The sequence below is a fragment of the Mustela lutreola genome, chromosome 11 (genome assembly GCF_030435805.1).
Source record: "Mustela lutreola isolate mMusLut2 chromosome 11, mMusLut2.pri, whole genome shotgun sequence".
In the NCBI taxonomy this organism is placed as follows: Eukaryota; Metazoa; Chordata; class Mammalia; order Carnivora; family Mustelidae; genus Mustela; species Mustela lutreola.
In genome coordinates this window covers 94571019-94585857 of record NC_081300.1, presented here as the reverse complement: position 1 = coordinate 94585857, position 14839 = coordinate 94571019, and the positions used below count along the sequence as shown (strand labels likewise).

Here is a 14839-nt window from a genome sequence, read left to right as displayed (position 1 = left end):
TCTTAGCATAAGATCTGGCAGAACTCAGTAAGTTAGATTCTATTTTGCTTTAGTAGGGCCTGGCCATGGCATGCTAGAGAAATATCTGTTGACTTTCCATGCTTTCACACCCAACGCTACTGAACTTAAAGACACTGAAAACAAAACACTTCAACCAATGCACATATTTAAAAGAAAAAACTGTCTTTTGCATTTTTGTGTGTATCTCTTATTATTCCAGGAAAGTATAAATTTTTAAATGCTCAGCGACTACAAACTGCATTTTTAAAGAAATCATGAACTATGTTTTGAAACTAGGACAAATTTATTCATTCAAAAACTTGCCCAGGCTGAGTGTTTCAAATTCTGACTGGAAAACAGAAGTTTAGTGAAAGGTTAGTGCTATCTTTCTATTTCTTTTATTTATATACATATATATATTTTAAAACATTTATTTTTCATTTTTTAATTACATAAACTATACATTTTCAATGTAGGAAAACTCAGACCTACAGATAAGCAATGGTCTTAACTATATCCTTCCAGATTTTTCCCTTGGGACACAGATGACTGTATTTTGTTATAGTAATTCCTGCCTCTCCAAAAAAAACTCTTCAAAAACAATAAAAATCAAATAGTAAAAGTAAAGGTAGACTGGGTCCTAACTGTATCACAAATGCTCATTTATATTATATACAAGTCTATGTGCATTCATGTCAATTTCAACATTTAAAATCTAAATTGATGCTGTTAAAATAATACTAAAAGATTCCACTTAAAACACCAGCTATTTCCGAATAACTAGAATTTGATTCAGGCATGCTGCTGAGAAAGAGCCAAGTATTACTTTTTTCATTGAAATAAGTAGCCTTCTGGTATTGCATCCTTTGAAGAAAAGAAAGTCTTGCTGATTCAGTCGCAGGTGATTCACATATAGAGTTACTCATAAATTTTTCACTCATTCTGGTGTCCTTGAAAATATTCATCAAACATAGCAGAAGAGTCGTCTTCATGTTCCTGACACAAAGGAAACACAAAACAGAAAATATTCATTTCCCCTAAGTTAAACCGAGGACGTGCTGACCTATTTTTCAGATAATGCTCTTCCAAGAGATAATGTCCAGCTGCAATGTAGGTGTCTCTTACAGAGGCAAAAAGCATGACTGATAGAATCTTTCCAGCTTCGTGGTAAATTACTTATATCTCGTTGGAAGCATTTTTTTTTTTTAAGATTTTATTTACTTGACAGACAGAGATCAAAAGAAGGCAGAGAGAGAGGAGGAAGCAGGCTCCCAGCTTAGCAGAGAGCCCGACGTGGGGCTCGATCCCATGACCCTGAGGTCATGACCTGAGCTGAAGGCAGAGGCTTTAACCCACTGAGCCACCCAGGCACCCCTCGTTGGAAGCATTTTAACTTGAGTTTACACTTGCTCTCGGCTAATTTGCTTGAGATAGTGGCGTATGACAATCACCATAATGTGAGGGCGGCCCAAGTTCAATGGGCTTTCATCTACTCTCTGCACATACCCCCAAGCCCCGAGGACAAAGAAACTGGGTAACAGTGCCTCAATAACAGATACTGTTTGTTGAGGACAGATGTCAATTTCAGACACCCCCTCAACATGCCCGGTTACTACTGCTGCTAAGACAAAAGCTGAGGAGTTACTGGGATTACACAGGAGGCCACTGAGTGCTGGTAAACACGGTTACCAAAAGTCAATGATTAAAAATTACCTTTGGTTCTTTGAATTCTAAGTCTTCTCCATACTGAATGGCAAAATCAATATGCTGTAACACAATGTTCATGCTTTCTTCGTCCGACTGATCGTAAGGCAAAAATCGAACCATGCTGTAGTCATCAATCTGCACGTTGGGAATTTCATAAAGGGTCATTCTGAAGCTGTACAAAATACTTAATTTTCAAGTTACACTTTAGTTTATAACCATTTATACTTCTGATTAAAAACATTTGTGTGTGGAAGGAGGAGGGGGGCGGGAGAGAGAACAAAAGCAAGACATCATTGATTTTCCTGACCTCTAACCTCCCAGTACACTCATTAACTTATTACTTAACTAGACACCTACTCTTTCATAGATATTTATCTGAATTCAACAACCATCGGAAGTTTCAAAAGGGTACAGACAGTTCTGAACTCCCCAAATGGTCTGGAATAATAGACATGTCAGTTAACTTATCAGCTACCAATAACTACTTCTAAATTAAACTACTGACCGGCCAGTCCACAGCCTGCCCCCACCTCCCTCCCCTCTGCAAGGAAACAGGATTGGACTGTGCTTTCTATAACGGTTGCCACTGCCTAGCTATGGGTAAACAGATGACCAGGCCATTTAAAAAAAACTTGAAAAACTTACCAGTCCACATATAGCTTTAGTCAACTTTTTGAATTTTTTGCTTCGTAAGCCACTTGCGGAATCATCTAATAAAGAATACATGTCTGGGTCTAGAAACCTTTGAAAGTGAGAAAGAAAACTGATGAATAAAAGGAAGAATAAATCAGGAAACTAGATTTGTGACTAATAGATAATCACATCTCTGCAATTAAGATTTGATGATAATGGAAGACGTGAACTCACTTTTCAATTTCCTTTTTAGCTTTCTTGCTCAGCAGATCCATTTTTGTCATGATGTTAACTTGTGGAATTTCTAGAGAGATCATAGCACTCAGCGCTGCCAAAATGCCAGAAATAAACTGAAGGAGGGAACAGAAAAGGGAAGAGGAACTGTTGCGAAGAAAATTCACTGGTCTCCACATAAAAGAGAGGCTTTTGCTCCTCACAGAAACAAAACTGGCCTAAGTAAAAGAAATGCTTATCCTAAAGAAAAGACAGTCTACTAATTAGATAGATGGTTGACCCTTGGCTTCCAAAGGTAGTTACTGAATAAGGAGGAAAGAGGTAGATTTAATTTAATTTACAGTAATCATGGGGCACCAGACTGGCTTGGTTGGCAGAGCAAATGACTCTTGATCTCTGGGTTGTAAGTTCGAGCCCCATGTTAGATATAGAGATTACTAAAAAATAAAATCTTTTAAGCAGGGGGTGGGGGGTAGGGGGAATGCCTGGGTAGTTTAGTTGTTTAAGTGCCCAACTCTTGATTTCAACTAAGGTCATGATCTCAGGGTTGTGGGATGGAACCCCACATTGGGCTCCGTGCTGGGCATGGGGCTGGCTTAAGATTCTTTCTCTCCTTTTCCCTCTGCTTCTCCCTTCACTCTAAAATAAAAAATTTTACAATGATCACAAATCTCAATTTAGACGGTATCTTAACCTCTTTTCCACTGAATATTCCTTAAGGGCGATTAATGGGAAATTGAGTTCATACACTAGACAAAAGGCACTCAGAGAATTAAAAATACTTATAAAATATGCATCTGCCTCATTTTTCTTGGTAAGTAGTTTCCCCAAATCTATACAATATCATAACATCATCTTTGAGTTAAAAATGTGTCATTACAATAACTGAATAATAAAGGATACTAAATTATTCTGGAATATAGTTTCTGAAATGTCCAGAGGGCTGCGATCACAGAGTCCCTAAAGGAGGACTAAAAAAACCAGTAAGACTGATCTTCAAACCTTGAATGACTCCACCATGAACTGAGAATCGACGAGAAAAACTCCGCAGACTCGGAACTCCCATTGTTCCAGCTGCTGGACCAGCTGTTTCATCACGGGCAGGTGTGTATACAGCTCAATCTGACCTACATGAAGAACATGACAAGACTGATACAAACAGGAAATAGGTAGTCATCAAACTACACGAAAAGAATTTTCCTATAAGATGGTTAAAAAAGGGAACCAAAAGCGAGTGCTACAAAGGTGTTGTGTTTTTTGGGAATATTCATCAAGCTGTATGCTTAGGATGTATGTGCTTTTCTATGGGTTCAACTAAAATCAAGGGAAAATATTCTCTCTCTCTCTCTAAAACAAAGGGGGGACACCGGGTGGTTCAGTCCATTAAGTGTCTGACTCTTCATTGTGGCTGAGGGTTGTGAGATCGAGACCCACGTCGAGCTCCAATGGAGGCTGCTGAACATTCTCTTTCTCTCTTCCTCTACCTCCCCCAACCCTTGTACACACATACGCTTTCTCTCTAAAAATAAAAAATAAGGTAAAGTGAAATACTAAGTGAGGGAAAATAAAGTGAGAGTCACAAAGGATCACAGCTAGGTCAGCCTCAAGTCTAAAACCCACAAGCTGGCTTAAGAAGTTGTGTGTGTTGCAGGGGCACCTGGGTGGCTCAGGGGGTTAAAGCCTCTGCCTTCAGCTCAGGACATGATCCCAGGGTCCTGGGATCAAGCCCTGCATGGGGCTCTCTGCTCGGTAGGGAGCCTGCTTCCCCCTCTCTCTCTACCTGCCTCTCTGCCTACTTGTGATCTCTGTCTGTCAAATAAATAAAATCTTAAAAAAAAAAAAAAAAAAGAAGTTTTGTGTGTGATTATCTGTCCTCTGCAAGCATCACCGCATGACATTTCCCTGGGTTTCCAGCACTCGGGCCACACTGGCCTTCTTGGGGCCCTAAACCCGCCTTACTCCTTCCTGCGTCAAGGTTTCTGGCACACTGTGCCTCTGCCTGGACCATGGACTCCTTCACCTTCACCCCACAGCCCAGCTTACAGGCCACGTGATCAGAAGCCTCCTAACCTTGTTGCTATGTGATGCTCTTCCTACTCCTAGGGAGCACCTGTCATAAATTAATATTAAGTGATAATCTGGGTGATTTTGTTCATTGTGTCTAACACTCCCACTTGACCGTGAGCTCTGCGACGGCAAAGACCATGGCTATCTGGGTGTCTGTGGTATTCCCAGCATATAAACTGAGCACTCAGTAAACTCACTGAATGAGTGAGAGCCAGTAAATAAGAGCTTTGCATCTCACTGCAGAGTACTTAAGAGCTAGGAAGGCTCAGTCCACTTTCTCTCACTTGGGACAGAATTAGCACAACTTCAAGGAACACGGCACATTCAAATTGCTGACTTACCTGGACAGTCAAAAAGGATATAGTCATCCTCCACGTGGCCAAGACAGCTCTCTAGCCAGTCAAAATTATTAGCAAAGTACTCCATGCAAAATACCAATCCTCCGTTGGGACCAAATCGCAGAGAGTCGTCCTCCATGACGTCATCTACCTCAATCAGTTCCCGGATGTCTGCAAAAGACAGACAGGGCCCAGAATATAAGAATATCCATTCAAAAATTGTTTCCCTTGTTAGTGGTAGTTAATAATTATATAAAAACTCACATGTATAAAAACTATATCTGTTTATGATTATTCACTGTAGTAGTGTTTGTGGGAACCAATTTAATTACTGTACACCCAGACAACGGGCTCCTATGTAACCATTAAAAGGAGAAGCTCTTTATTTATTTTTTTTTAAAAGATTTTATTTATTTATTTGATAGAGAGAGATCACAAGTAGGTAGAGAGGCAGGCAGAGAGAGAGAGGAAGGGAAGCAGGCTCCCTGCTGAGCAGAGAGCCCAATGCGGGACTCGATCCCAGGACCCCGAGATCATGACCCGAGCCGAAGGCAGGGGCTTAACCCACTGAGCCACCCAGGCGCCCCGCCAAGAAGCTCTTTAAATATGGATGTGATGGGATGCCTGGGTGGCTCAGTGGGTGAAAGCCTCTGCCTTCCGCTCCGGTCATAATCCAGGGTCCTGGAATCGAGCCCTGCATTGGGCTCCCTGCTCAGTGGGGAGCTTGCTTTCCTCTCTCTCTCTGCCTGCCTCTCTATTTGTGATCTCTCTCTCTGTCAAATAAATAAATAAAAATCTTAAAAAAAAAAATGCCATCACTTGTGTTAACAACAGCAACAACAACAAAAAGACAAAGATCTGCTACATATATATAATAATACATATATCTGATTTTATATCCATAGATTCTCTATGGAAAGACACCCTAGAAACTGGCAACACTGGGTTCCTGCAGGGAGGGGAGCCAATTACTGGGACATAGACCTGGGAGACATTTTACTGAATACTTACTCTTCTGTACCTTTAGCATTTTAAACCACAACAATATATACTACCTATTCTAAAATGATTAAAACAAAACCAGGGGCGCATGGGTGGCTCAGTGGGTTAAAGCCTCTGCCTTCAACTCAGGTCATGATCCCAGAGTCCTGGGATCAAGCCCCGCATCAGGTTCTCTCTCTGCTCGGCGGGGAGCCTGCTTCCTCCTCTCTCTTTCTGCCTACTTGTGATCTCTGTCAAATAAATAAAAAAAAATTAAAATTAAAAAAAAAAAAACAAACCCAAACCAAGAAAACCAATAGCTGTTTTTTGATTTTTTTTTTAAGATTTTATTTGTTAGAGAGAGAGCACAAGCAGGGGAGCAAAAGAGCGAGAGGCAGAAAGAGAAGCAGACTCCCTGCTGAGCAAGGAGCCAGACGTGGGACTCAATCCCAGGACCCTGGAATCATGACCTGAGCGGAAGGCAGAGGCTTTAACCCACTGAGCCACCCAGGCGCCTCCCCCAATTGCTGTTTCTTAACACGACCTCAGGGAAGCTACTTAACTTCTTCACGCCTCACTTTATTTATAAAATGAGGGACAAACCTATATCCTGGGGTTGAAGGATGAAGGCTCTATGAGATAACGTAGCTTAATCACGTACAGCAGGGGCTTAAAGATCAGGTATACGCATAGTTCTCTGCTACTACTGATTTTGGACATCTGTATTTACAACGTTCTCCCACAGGTTTTTAATGTCTGTGCACAAACCTACAATATCTGTTCACAGACAACTGCCTCACTCATAGCCACGTTTAGGTGGCTAATACCTTCTTCTTTGTTTTTTTTTTTTAAATGTATTTATTTTTTTTTGGTGGCTAATACCTTCTTATGTACTTCCTCTCCCTATCTGAGGGGTACATCTCTGACTCAAGTCGGGACAATGAAACTGGATCTTCCAAAAGGATGACTCAAGGACACAAGTCAGTCATTAAGACATCTGGACCAGAAAGTGATGGGAACCTGAGGTTTGTGGCACCTTGCTGGGGCCCCGGAAGCCGAGAAGACTGGTCTGTAAGAGGGAGAAAAAGGCAGAGACAGAGCGAAAGCCAACTTCAGTTTGTTAGTTGCTTTTTCTTTTTTTTAATTTTCGTTTTTAAAAAAGATTTTATTTATTTATTTGACAGAGAGAGACATAGTGAGAGACGGAACATAGCAGGGGGAGCAGGACACAAGGTGGGGCGGGGAACGGGAGAGGGAAAAGGCTTCCCACGGAACAGGGAGCCTGATGTGGGGCTTGATCTCAGGACCCTGGGATCATGACCTGAGCCCAAGGCAGATACTAAACAACTGAGCCACCAGGGCCCCCCCACCAATTCCTTCTTAAAAAAAATCCTCCTTGGGGCACCTGTGTGGCTCAGTCACTAAGCACCTGCCTTCAGCTCAGGTCATGATCCCAGGGTCCTGGGATGGAGCTCCACGTTGGGCTTCCTGCTCGGTGGGATGTGTGCTTCTCCCTCTCCCCTAGCTTGTGTTCCCTCTCTTCCTGCGACTCTCTCTGTCAATTAATAAATAAAAAAAATCTTCAATAAATAAATAAAAATCAGTTAGTCAATCAATCAATGAATATCCTCACTTTACGTAAGCTGGCTTCAGTGCTTTCTGTTGGGTGCGACCAAAGAAAAGCAAAACTTTTTTTGTTTTTTTGAGGGGCAGAGAGTGAGGGAGAGAGAGAATTTTAAGCAGACTCTATGCTTGCTGTGGAGCCCAACACGGGGCTCAATTTCCCGGCCCTGAGATCATGACCTGACCCAAAATCAAGAGTTGGATGCTTAACTGACTGAGTCACCCAGGCGCCCCAGCAATCCCTTTCCCTACAGAAGAGGACTCTTTCATACCTCCTCCTCTTCTTTGAGCCCCTGCCTCCCCGACCTCATGTGCGCCCACCTCCAGCCACAATCATGTCCTGAGGGCACACGTGTCATTAACAGAAATCAGAAGCCAACCAAAGTGCATTTCTCATGTTCTCACCAGTATTACAGTATCACACAGTATCTTCCACCCTGCCTTCCCTTTAGTTACAAAAGAAGCATCCTGTTCCTGGGGCACCTGGTGGCTCAGTCGGTGGTGCCTGCGACTCTTGATCTCAGGGCTGTGAGTTCAAGCCCCGTGCTGGGTATAGAGATTACTTAAAAATAAAACTTTGAAGGAAAAAAAAACAAAACCCGCCCTACTCCCAGCGATGGGAAAACTCCCCACTTGTGTGGGATCTCCCTCCCCTTTCTCACTCTTGAAGTTATTCCCACTGTCTGGCATTTTCAGTTTCTCTTGCTCTACCGGATGTTTCTGTTCACAAATCAAGCCCGTTCCGGTTAGCATCTCCAGTGTTAAAAGGCAACCTCCCTTGACCCTCCTACCCCCTCCAGTTCTCCCTCCACACCGAAACTTCCCCATCTCCTCTGCGGATGCGGCCATCACCTTCAGGTCACTCTTCAAACCACTCCACAGAAACTGCTAGGCAAAGTCGCCTCCATCTCCACGCCGCCACATCTAACAGCCACTTCTCCATCCTCATCTTCTACAACTTCACAGCCATGCCTGACATAACCAAGCACACAAGCCACTTCTTCAGTCTCTCCTCCTGGCTTCTGCAATGCTACATTTTCCTGGCTTTCCTCTGACCTTATGGACTCCACCACCCACTCCAGACCTCTGATGATCAGACAACTTCAAGGCTTGGTTTTGGGTTCTCTTCTCTCAGCATATTTCCTCCTAAAATGATCTCACCTAGTCCTGGAGCATTACGTCCTGTCTATATGCTGCTGACTCGCATATTTATAACTCTAAGCCAGACCTTGTTGCAGACTACTGTATCCAACTGGTTCCTTGACATCACCTTTTATTTTTATTTTTTAAAGATTTTATTTATTTATTTGACAGAGAGAGAGATCACAAGCAGGCAGAGAGGCAGGCAGAGAGAGGAGGAAGCAGGCTCTCTGTTGAGCAGGGAGCCCAATGCGGGGCTCGATCCCAGGACCCTGAGATCATGACCTGAGCCGAAGGCAGAGGATTAACCCACTGAGCCACCCAGGCGCCCCCTTGACATCACCTTTTAGATATCTATCAGATGTCTCAAGCTTAGTAAGTGAAAAGAGAATGGCCTCAAACCTGAACAGACTTATCTTCCTTCCTGATAAATGCTTCACACACTCTCTTCCGCAATTCAAGTCACATATCTAGTATGACAGTCACAGTCTAGTAAGAGCCACCCTTGGTGTTTTCTCCCTTTCTTACACCCTTCTGGTTCAGTCTCCCACAAAATGCTGCTAATTCTACTTGCAAAGTAGATACTGAATCCATCTGCTTCTATCTCCACCATGACCACACTAATACAAGCCTCTCGGACGTGTGCAATAGCCAGCCTGCTCGTCCCTGCTTCTACTCCTGACGCCCTAGAGTCCATTTTTCATTGGAGAGCCAGTTAGCTTTATTTATTTTTTTTTAAAAGTAGTTCTTTTTTTCTTTTTTTAAGATTTTACTTATTTATTAATGTCAGGCATTCAGAGGGAGAAGGAGAAGCAGGCTCCCCGCTGGGCAAGGAGACTGATCTGGGACTTGATCCCAGGACCCTGGGATCATGACCTGAGCCAAAGGCAGATACCTAACTGACTGAGCCACCCAGGTGCCCTGAGAGCCGGTTATCTTTAAAATAATCAGATGTCAATCTTCTCCCTGGTTTCAACCCTCCAATGGCATTCTCCTGTTCAATGCTACAGATTGAATGTCTGCGTTCCCTCAAAATTTTGATGTTGAGAACCAAATGCCCAAGGTGATACTAAGAGGAGGTGGGGCTTTTGGGAGGCAACTGGATCATGAGGATGGTGCCTCATGAATGGGATTAGTGCTCTAATAAATCCCCAGAGAGATCCATTGTCCCCTTCCATCATGTGATGACACAGTGGGCAGTTGGCAGTCTGCTAAGTGTCCTCCTCTCTCTAGAAGAGGACCTTCACCAGAACCTATGTTGGTGCCCTGGTCTTGGGCATCCAACCTCCAGAACCATGAGAAATACATTTCTGTTGTTTCTAAGCTGCCCCATCTGTGGTATTTTGTTAAGGCAGTTCAAACAGACTAACAAAACAGGACAGAACCCAAACTTCTCCTGTCCTACTAGCACCGACCTGCTTCTTTCCTTCACTCCTGATGCTCCAGCTCATTGACATCTTTGCTTTTTCTGAAATATACCAAACCCCTTCCTATCTCTAGGCTATTTACTGACCTGAAGTTCCCTCATCTTGGAAGGCCTCTCCCCAGCTTGGCGAGGACATTACTATCTTCGGGTCTGGGCCCAAATCTCTCTTCTTGAGATTTCTTCTCAACTATCCTTCCTAAAACAACTTCCCCAACCTCCCTCTCATCGGCCAATTTGCAGTCCTTATCACAATCTGTAATGTTTATCCCTTTGCTCATCTCCCTGCTAAAAAGTCCATGAAAACTAGGATAATGTCTGCCTTGTTCTCTGCTAGAACCCCGGTGTCTGGCAAAAATAGGTGTTCAAAAGACATCTGGATGAATAAATTAAAATAATTTTATTTGAGGGACGCTTGGGTGGCTCAGTCAGCTAAGTGTCCAACTCTTGATTTTTGGCTCAGGACATGATCTCACGATTGTGAGATCAAGCCCCAAGTTGGGCTCTGCACTGGGCGTGGACCCTACTTAAGAGTCTCTCTCTCCCTCTCCTTCTGCCCTGCTAAAAAAATTAAGTAAATAAAATTCTTTTTAAAAATTTTTTATTTTTTTAAAGATTATTTATTTATTTGACAGAGAGATCACAAGTAGACAGACAGAGGCAGGCAGAGACAGAGAGGGTGGAAGCAGGCTCCCCCACGGAGCAGAGAGCCCGATGTGGGGCCTGATCCCAGGACCCTGAGATCGTGACCTGAGCCGAAGGCAGAGGCTTTAACCCACTGAGCCACCCAGGTGCCCTTCTTTTTTTTTTTTTAGAGAGAAAGAACAGGAGGTCCACCTAAAAGAATTTTTAAAAACTTGAAACAGTTAAGCTGCTCACTTATACTACGATTTGCAGTAAACCTGATTCACCACAGCAGGACTAAGCATGGAAGGGGACAGAAGGGAATTGTGATGAGAGAGGAGGGAGGACTCTACTCACTTAATTCCTAATCTAAAGACCAAGAAAGGATACTGTCGCACATGTCATCATGAGTGGATGTCACCGAATGACATTCAGCCTCATATTGTTCACCATGGAATAGGGCAGCAGACTATAATAATTACGTTTTCAGCTTCTGTGCCAAGCAGCCAGCACTCGTGGCCTCTCCACCCCCTTATTTCTCCTCAAGGAGTGTGGAGGCTCTGCTCAGGACTCACCAGCCATCACGGAGTAGTTGAAGTGTTCTGCTGCAGGATCTAGGTTCACAACTTGCACGGACCGATTGAGGGCTTCACAGTGCTGGACCATGGTGGCACAGTAGGTGCTCTGTAACGTCACAAGGCACGAGGGGGTCAAAGCGACAGGCAGTGTAGTGCTACCGCCTGCATCCCCAAAGGGACACCCTATATCCCTTGGTCAGTGTCCACAAAGGTCAAAACTATGCTTTCACTGACCAAGAAGCCAACTGAAAACAGGAAAGGTACCAGGCTGGGAGTCGGGACACCTAACTGGGCTGCAGATCCTGACGTGGCTGGGACTCACGGGTAACTTTAGCCAAAGTGCTTCTCTACTTTGCCCCTCAGTTTCCTCTTCTTTTTCTTTAAAAAGATTTTATTCTTAAGTAATCTCTACACCCAACGCAGGGCTCACACTTAACCCCAAGATCAAGGATCAGTTGTGGGATCCACCAAATGAACCAGCCAGGTGTTGCACCCCACCCTCCCGGCCCCCGCACTTTTCTTGTCTCTAACTGGGATGGCCTCCACGACCACTAAGGCTCCTTGCTGCTCTAGGGGCGCCTGGGTGGCTCAGTGGGTTGAGCCGCTGCCTTTGGCTCAGGTCATGATCTCAGGGTCCTGGGATCGAGTCCCACATCGGGCTCTCTGCTCGGCAGGGAGCCTGCTTCCTCCTCTCTCTCTCTGCCTGCCTCTCTGCCTACTTGTGATCTCTGTCTTTCAAATAAATAAATAAAATCTTAAAAAAAAAAAAAAAAGGTTCCTTGCTGCTTTAACATGCAACACGTGGAATTTAAAGGGAAGACTTCTGATCATACCATGCAGCACCTAACACACAATGTCTCCACCAAGATGATTACAGTCCAAACAAAGCTCTAAGTAGGGTAGTCAGGGATGTTTCAGCGGGGGACAGAGAGAGGGGGGTATGTTTAAGCCAAGAGATGTGAATGTGTTTGCCAAGCAAGGGGAAGTATTTCCAAATGAGAGCACACTGAGGTCAATAAATAGTCTAGAGGTGGGCTATCAGTTTGCAACTTTTGGTTTAGCGAATTCCTTATCCCTCATTTAGTCCTTAACATACTATGTTAAAATTTCTAGGCTACTTGTCTGTTTTTCCCACTTTCTGTTTAAATGCAGGGCTGTCTTTTACTCAGTTTTATAAGCCTAGGACCAGCATGGTACCTGGTACATAATAAATGCTTGATAATTATTTCTAATTCACTTAATATATTTGGATATAAACTCTCCCAGAGCAGAGATTTGTGTGCGTGTGTGTGTTTTGTTCACTATATGATGCCTAGGGTCCAGAACAGTGACTAGCACAGAGAACACGTCAGTGGTACTTCTAAAAGTAGGCATCAAAAATCTGTAGGAAAGTACTTGTCTAACATAATCAGTCTGAAAATTCATCTGGAATATAGAAAATAACTTCTATCATGCTCAGTGACCTTTGCGACATACTATTCTCTCTGCCGAAAAGGAGGCCCTCTCCATGCAATCACACTACATTTTATTTATTTTTTTAAAGATTTTATTTATTTGACAGAGATCACAAGTAGGCAGAAAGGCAGGCAGAGAGAGAAGAAGGGAAGCAGGCTCCCCGCTGAGCAGAGAGCCCGATGCGGAGCTCGATGCCAGGACCCTGGGATCATGACCCAAGCCGAAGGCAAAGGCTTTAACCCACTGAACCACCCAGGTGCCCCTCACACTATGTTTTAATTGGCAAGGCATCTATCAATCTTCCCAAGTAGACTATAGACTTTGGGTAGGCAAGGGCTACATTACAGTCATATGTGGATCTCCTACACTCAGAATAGGTCAAGCCTTAGAACAATGTGTTCAAGACTGAAGCCAGGGGCACCTGGGTGGCTCAGTGGGTTAAAGCCTTTGCCTTCGGCTCAGGTCATGATCTCAAGGTCCTGGAATGGAGCCCCGCATCAGGCTCTCTGCTCAGCAGGGAGCCTGCTTCCTCCTCTCTCTCTCTGCCTACTTATGATATCTCTCTCTGTCAAATAAATAAATAAAAATAAAATAAAATAAAAGACTGAAGCCAAACAACACCTCCACAGGCTCCAGTGCTTCTCACACTTCTGTTATTTGACTAACACCTTCACCCATTACTATATTTGAATGTCTCTCATATTACTCCACTCATACTTGTTCACAAGAAAAAAATCACACCTCTCTTGTAAATAGAATACCAGTTATAACATGAAGGTAACCATAAAAATCCCTTAAAGCTCTTTCTGTTCTGGCTAAATAAAAAGGTCAAAAGCTCTAAAATCTTATCTCTGAAGAGACTTGATTAAAGAAGTATTAAAGGTATACAAGCATCCAACTGACAATTTCACTTCAATGCAAACTGAAAGAGGATTGAAAAGGGAGTAATTTTCTCAATATGATTCAATGTTCATTAATGTTAGGCCCATGTACCTCCTAAAATCGTCTCTATATATCAGAAGTCCATGTGTCAAGCTCTGAGAAACAGTGATTTAATGAGACCTCACTTGAACTTTCTATGAGGGGGACAGGGACGGATTCTGGAATTACACAAAACTGGATGCAAATTCCAGCCGTCACTTAGTAGTTCTGGGATCTGGGCAAAGAACTTAACCTTTCTGTATCTCATTTTCTGTAAAATTCCCATCCGTAAAAATGGGAATAACAGGAGTTCTCTCACAGCGTTGTCCTGGAAATGAATTGGGAGTTTAAAAGCAGTATCTGGGGCATAAGTAGAATTTAAACGTTAGCACCACCGTTAGTTACTCCCCTTTCAATACCACAACGACGAGCACTACAGCCCAGACTACAGAAGCCAAGCCAAAAGCCCAAGGGTCCCCAGAGCACGCATCGGTCCCGCGGTCTGGACCAGAACGTCCCTGCTTGATCCCAGGATCCCCTCCCTGCCTCCCACGAGCTCTCCGACTTTTCTCTTCTCCGACCAAATCCTCACCTTCCCGCTGCCGGCCGGGCCCATGACCAGCTGCGCATACCGAGGCATGTCTGCGGTCCCGGTGGTCCGTGCCGCCCGCCTCACAACAGAAGCTGACCGCCCCGCTCCCTTCAGCCTTCGCGCGGCGCTCACTGAGTGCCGGGAACCCCACGTGCGAACCAATCGCAATCCAAAGTCTGTTTGTGCCTTCTGTTCTAGCTCGTCCCTGACTACGGAGCGTCCCGCAGGTCAAATCTCGTGTGAAAAGCCTTCTCAGGGAACTTCAGCGCGGGGGCGGAGGGCTCGCGGGGAGGCGGGCAGGGAAGGCGGTGTGCGCGTGCGCAGAAGTAGCTGGCGGAAATTGGCAGTTGGGATGCTAGAGACGCCTGGTTGCCTTGGTGATAACGGATAACGGCTAACATTCTGCATCCCTGCGCTGGGGACTTCGGTCCTTGATTTGCGTCCTGGTCTTTGACCTTTATGGTGACACTCAAGATTTGCAAATTTTTTTTTTTTTAAAGATTTTATTTATTTATTTGACAGA

The 14839-nt window shown here is 44.1% G+C and overlaps 1 protein-coding gene across 1 annotated transcript; it reads right to left on the bottom strand.

The window, feature by feature from the left end:
* Positions 1-285: 285 nt before the first annotated feature.
* Positions 286-14536, bottom strand: GPN3 (GPN-loop GTPase 3). Its single transcript, XM_059139568.1, has 8 exons — positions 14317-14536; positions 11346-11454; positions 4983-5150; positions 3577-3701; positions 2575-2690; positions 2353-2449; positions 1714-1842; positions 286-996 (listed from the first exon to the last, which is right to left on the bottom strand). Exons 1-8 carry the CDS (start codon positions 14362-14364, stop codon positions 934-936), a joined length of 855 nt encoding a protein of 284 aa, XP_058995551.1. The 5' UTR covers positions 14365-14536; the 3' UTR covers positions 286-933.
* Between the last annotated feature and the right edge of the window lie 303 nt (positions 14537-14839).

What these genes read in the sequence shown, in the direction of transcription:
- GPN3 (XM_059139568.1), bottom strand. Translation starts at nt 14,364, where the DNA reads ATGCCTCGGTATGCGCAGCTGGTCATGGGCCCGGCCGGCAGCGGGAAG. An exon ending in GCTAAAAAGGAAATTGAAAA is followed by an intron (nt 2,450 to 2,574) that starts GTGAGTTCACGT and finishes TCACTTTCAAAG; the next exon opens with GTTTCTAGACCCAGACATGT. An exon ending in CTAAAGCTATATGTGGACTG is followed by an intron (nt 1,843 to 2,352) that starts GTAAGTTTTTCA and finishes CCCAACGTGCAG; the next exon opens with ATTGATGACTACAGCATGGT.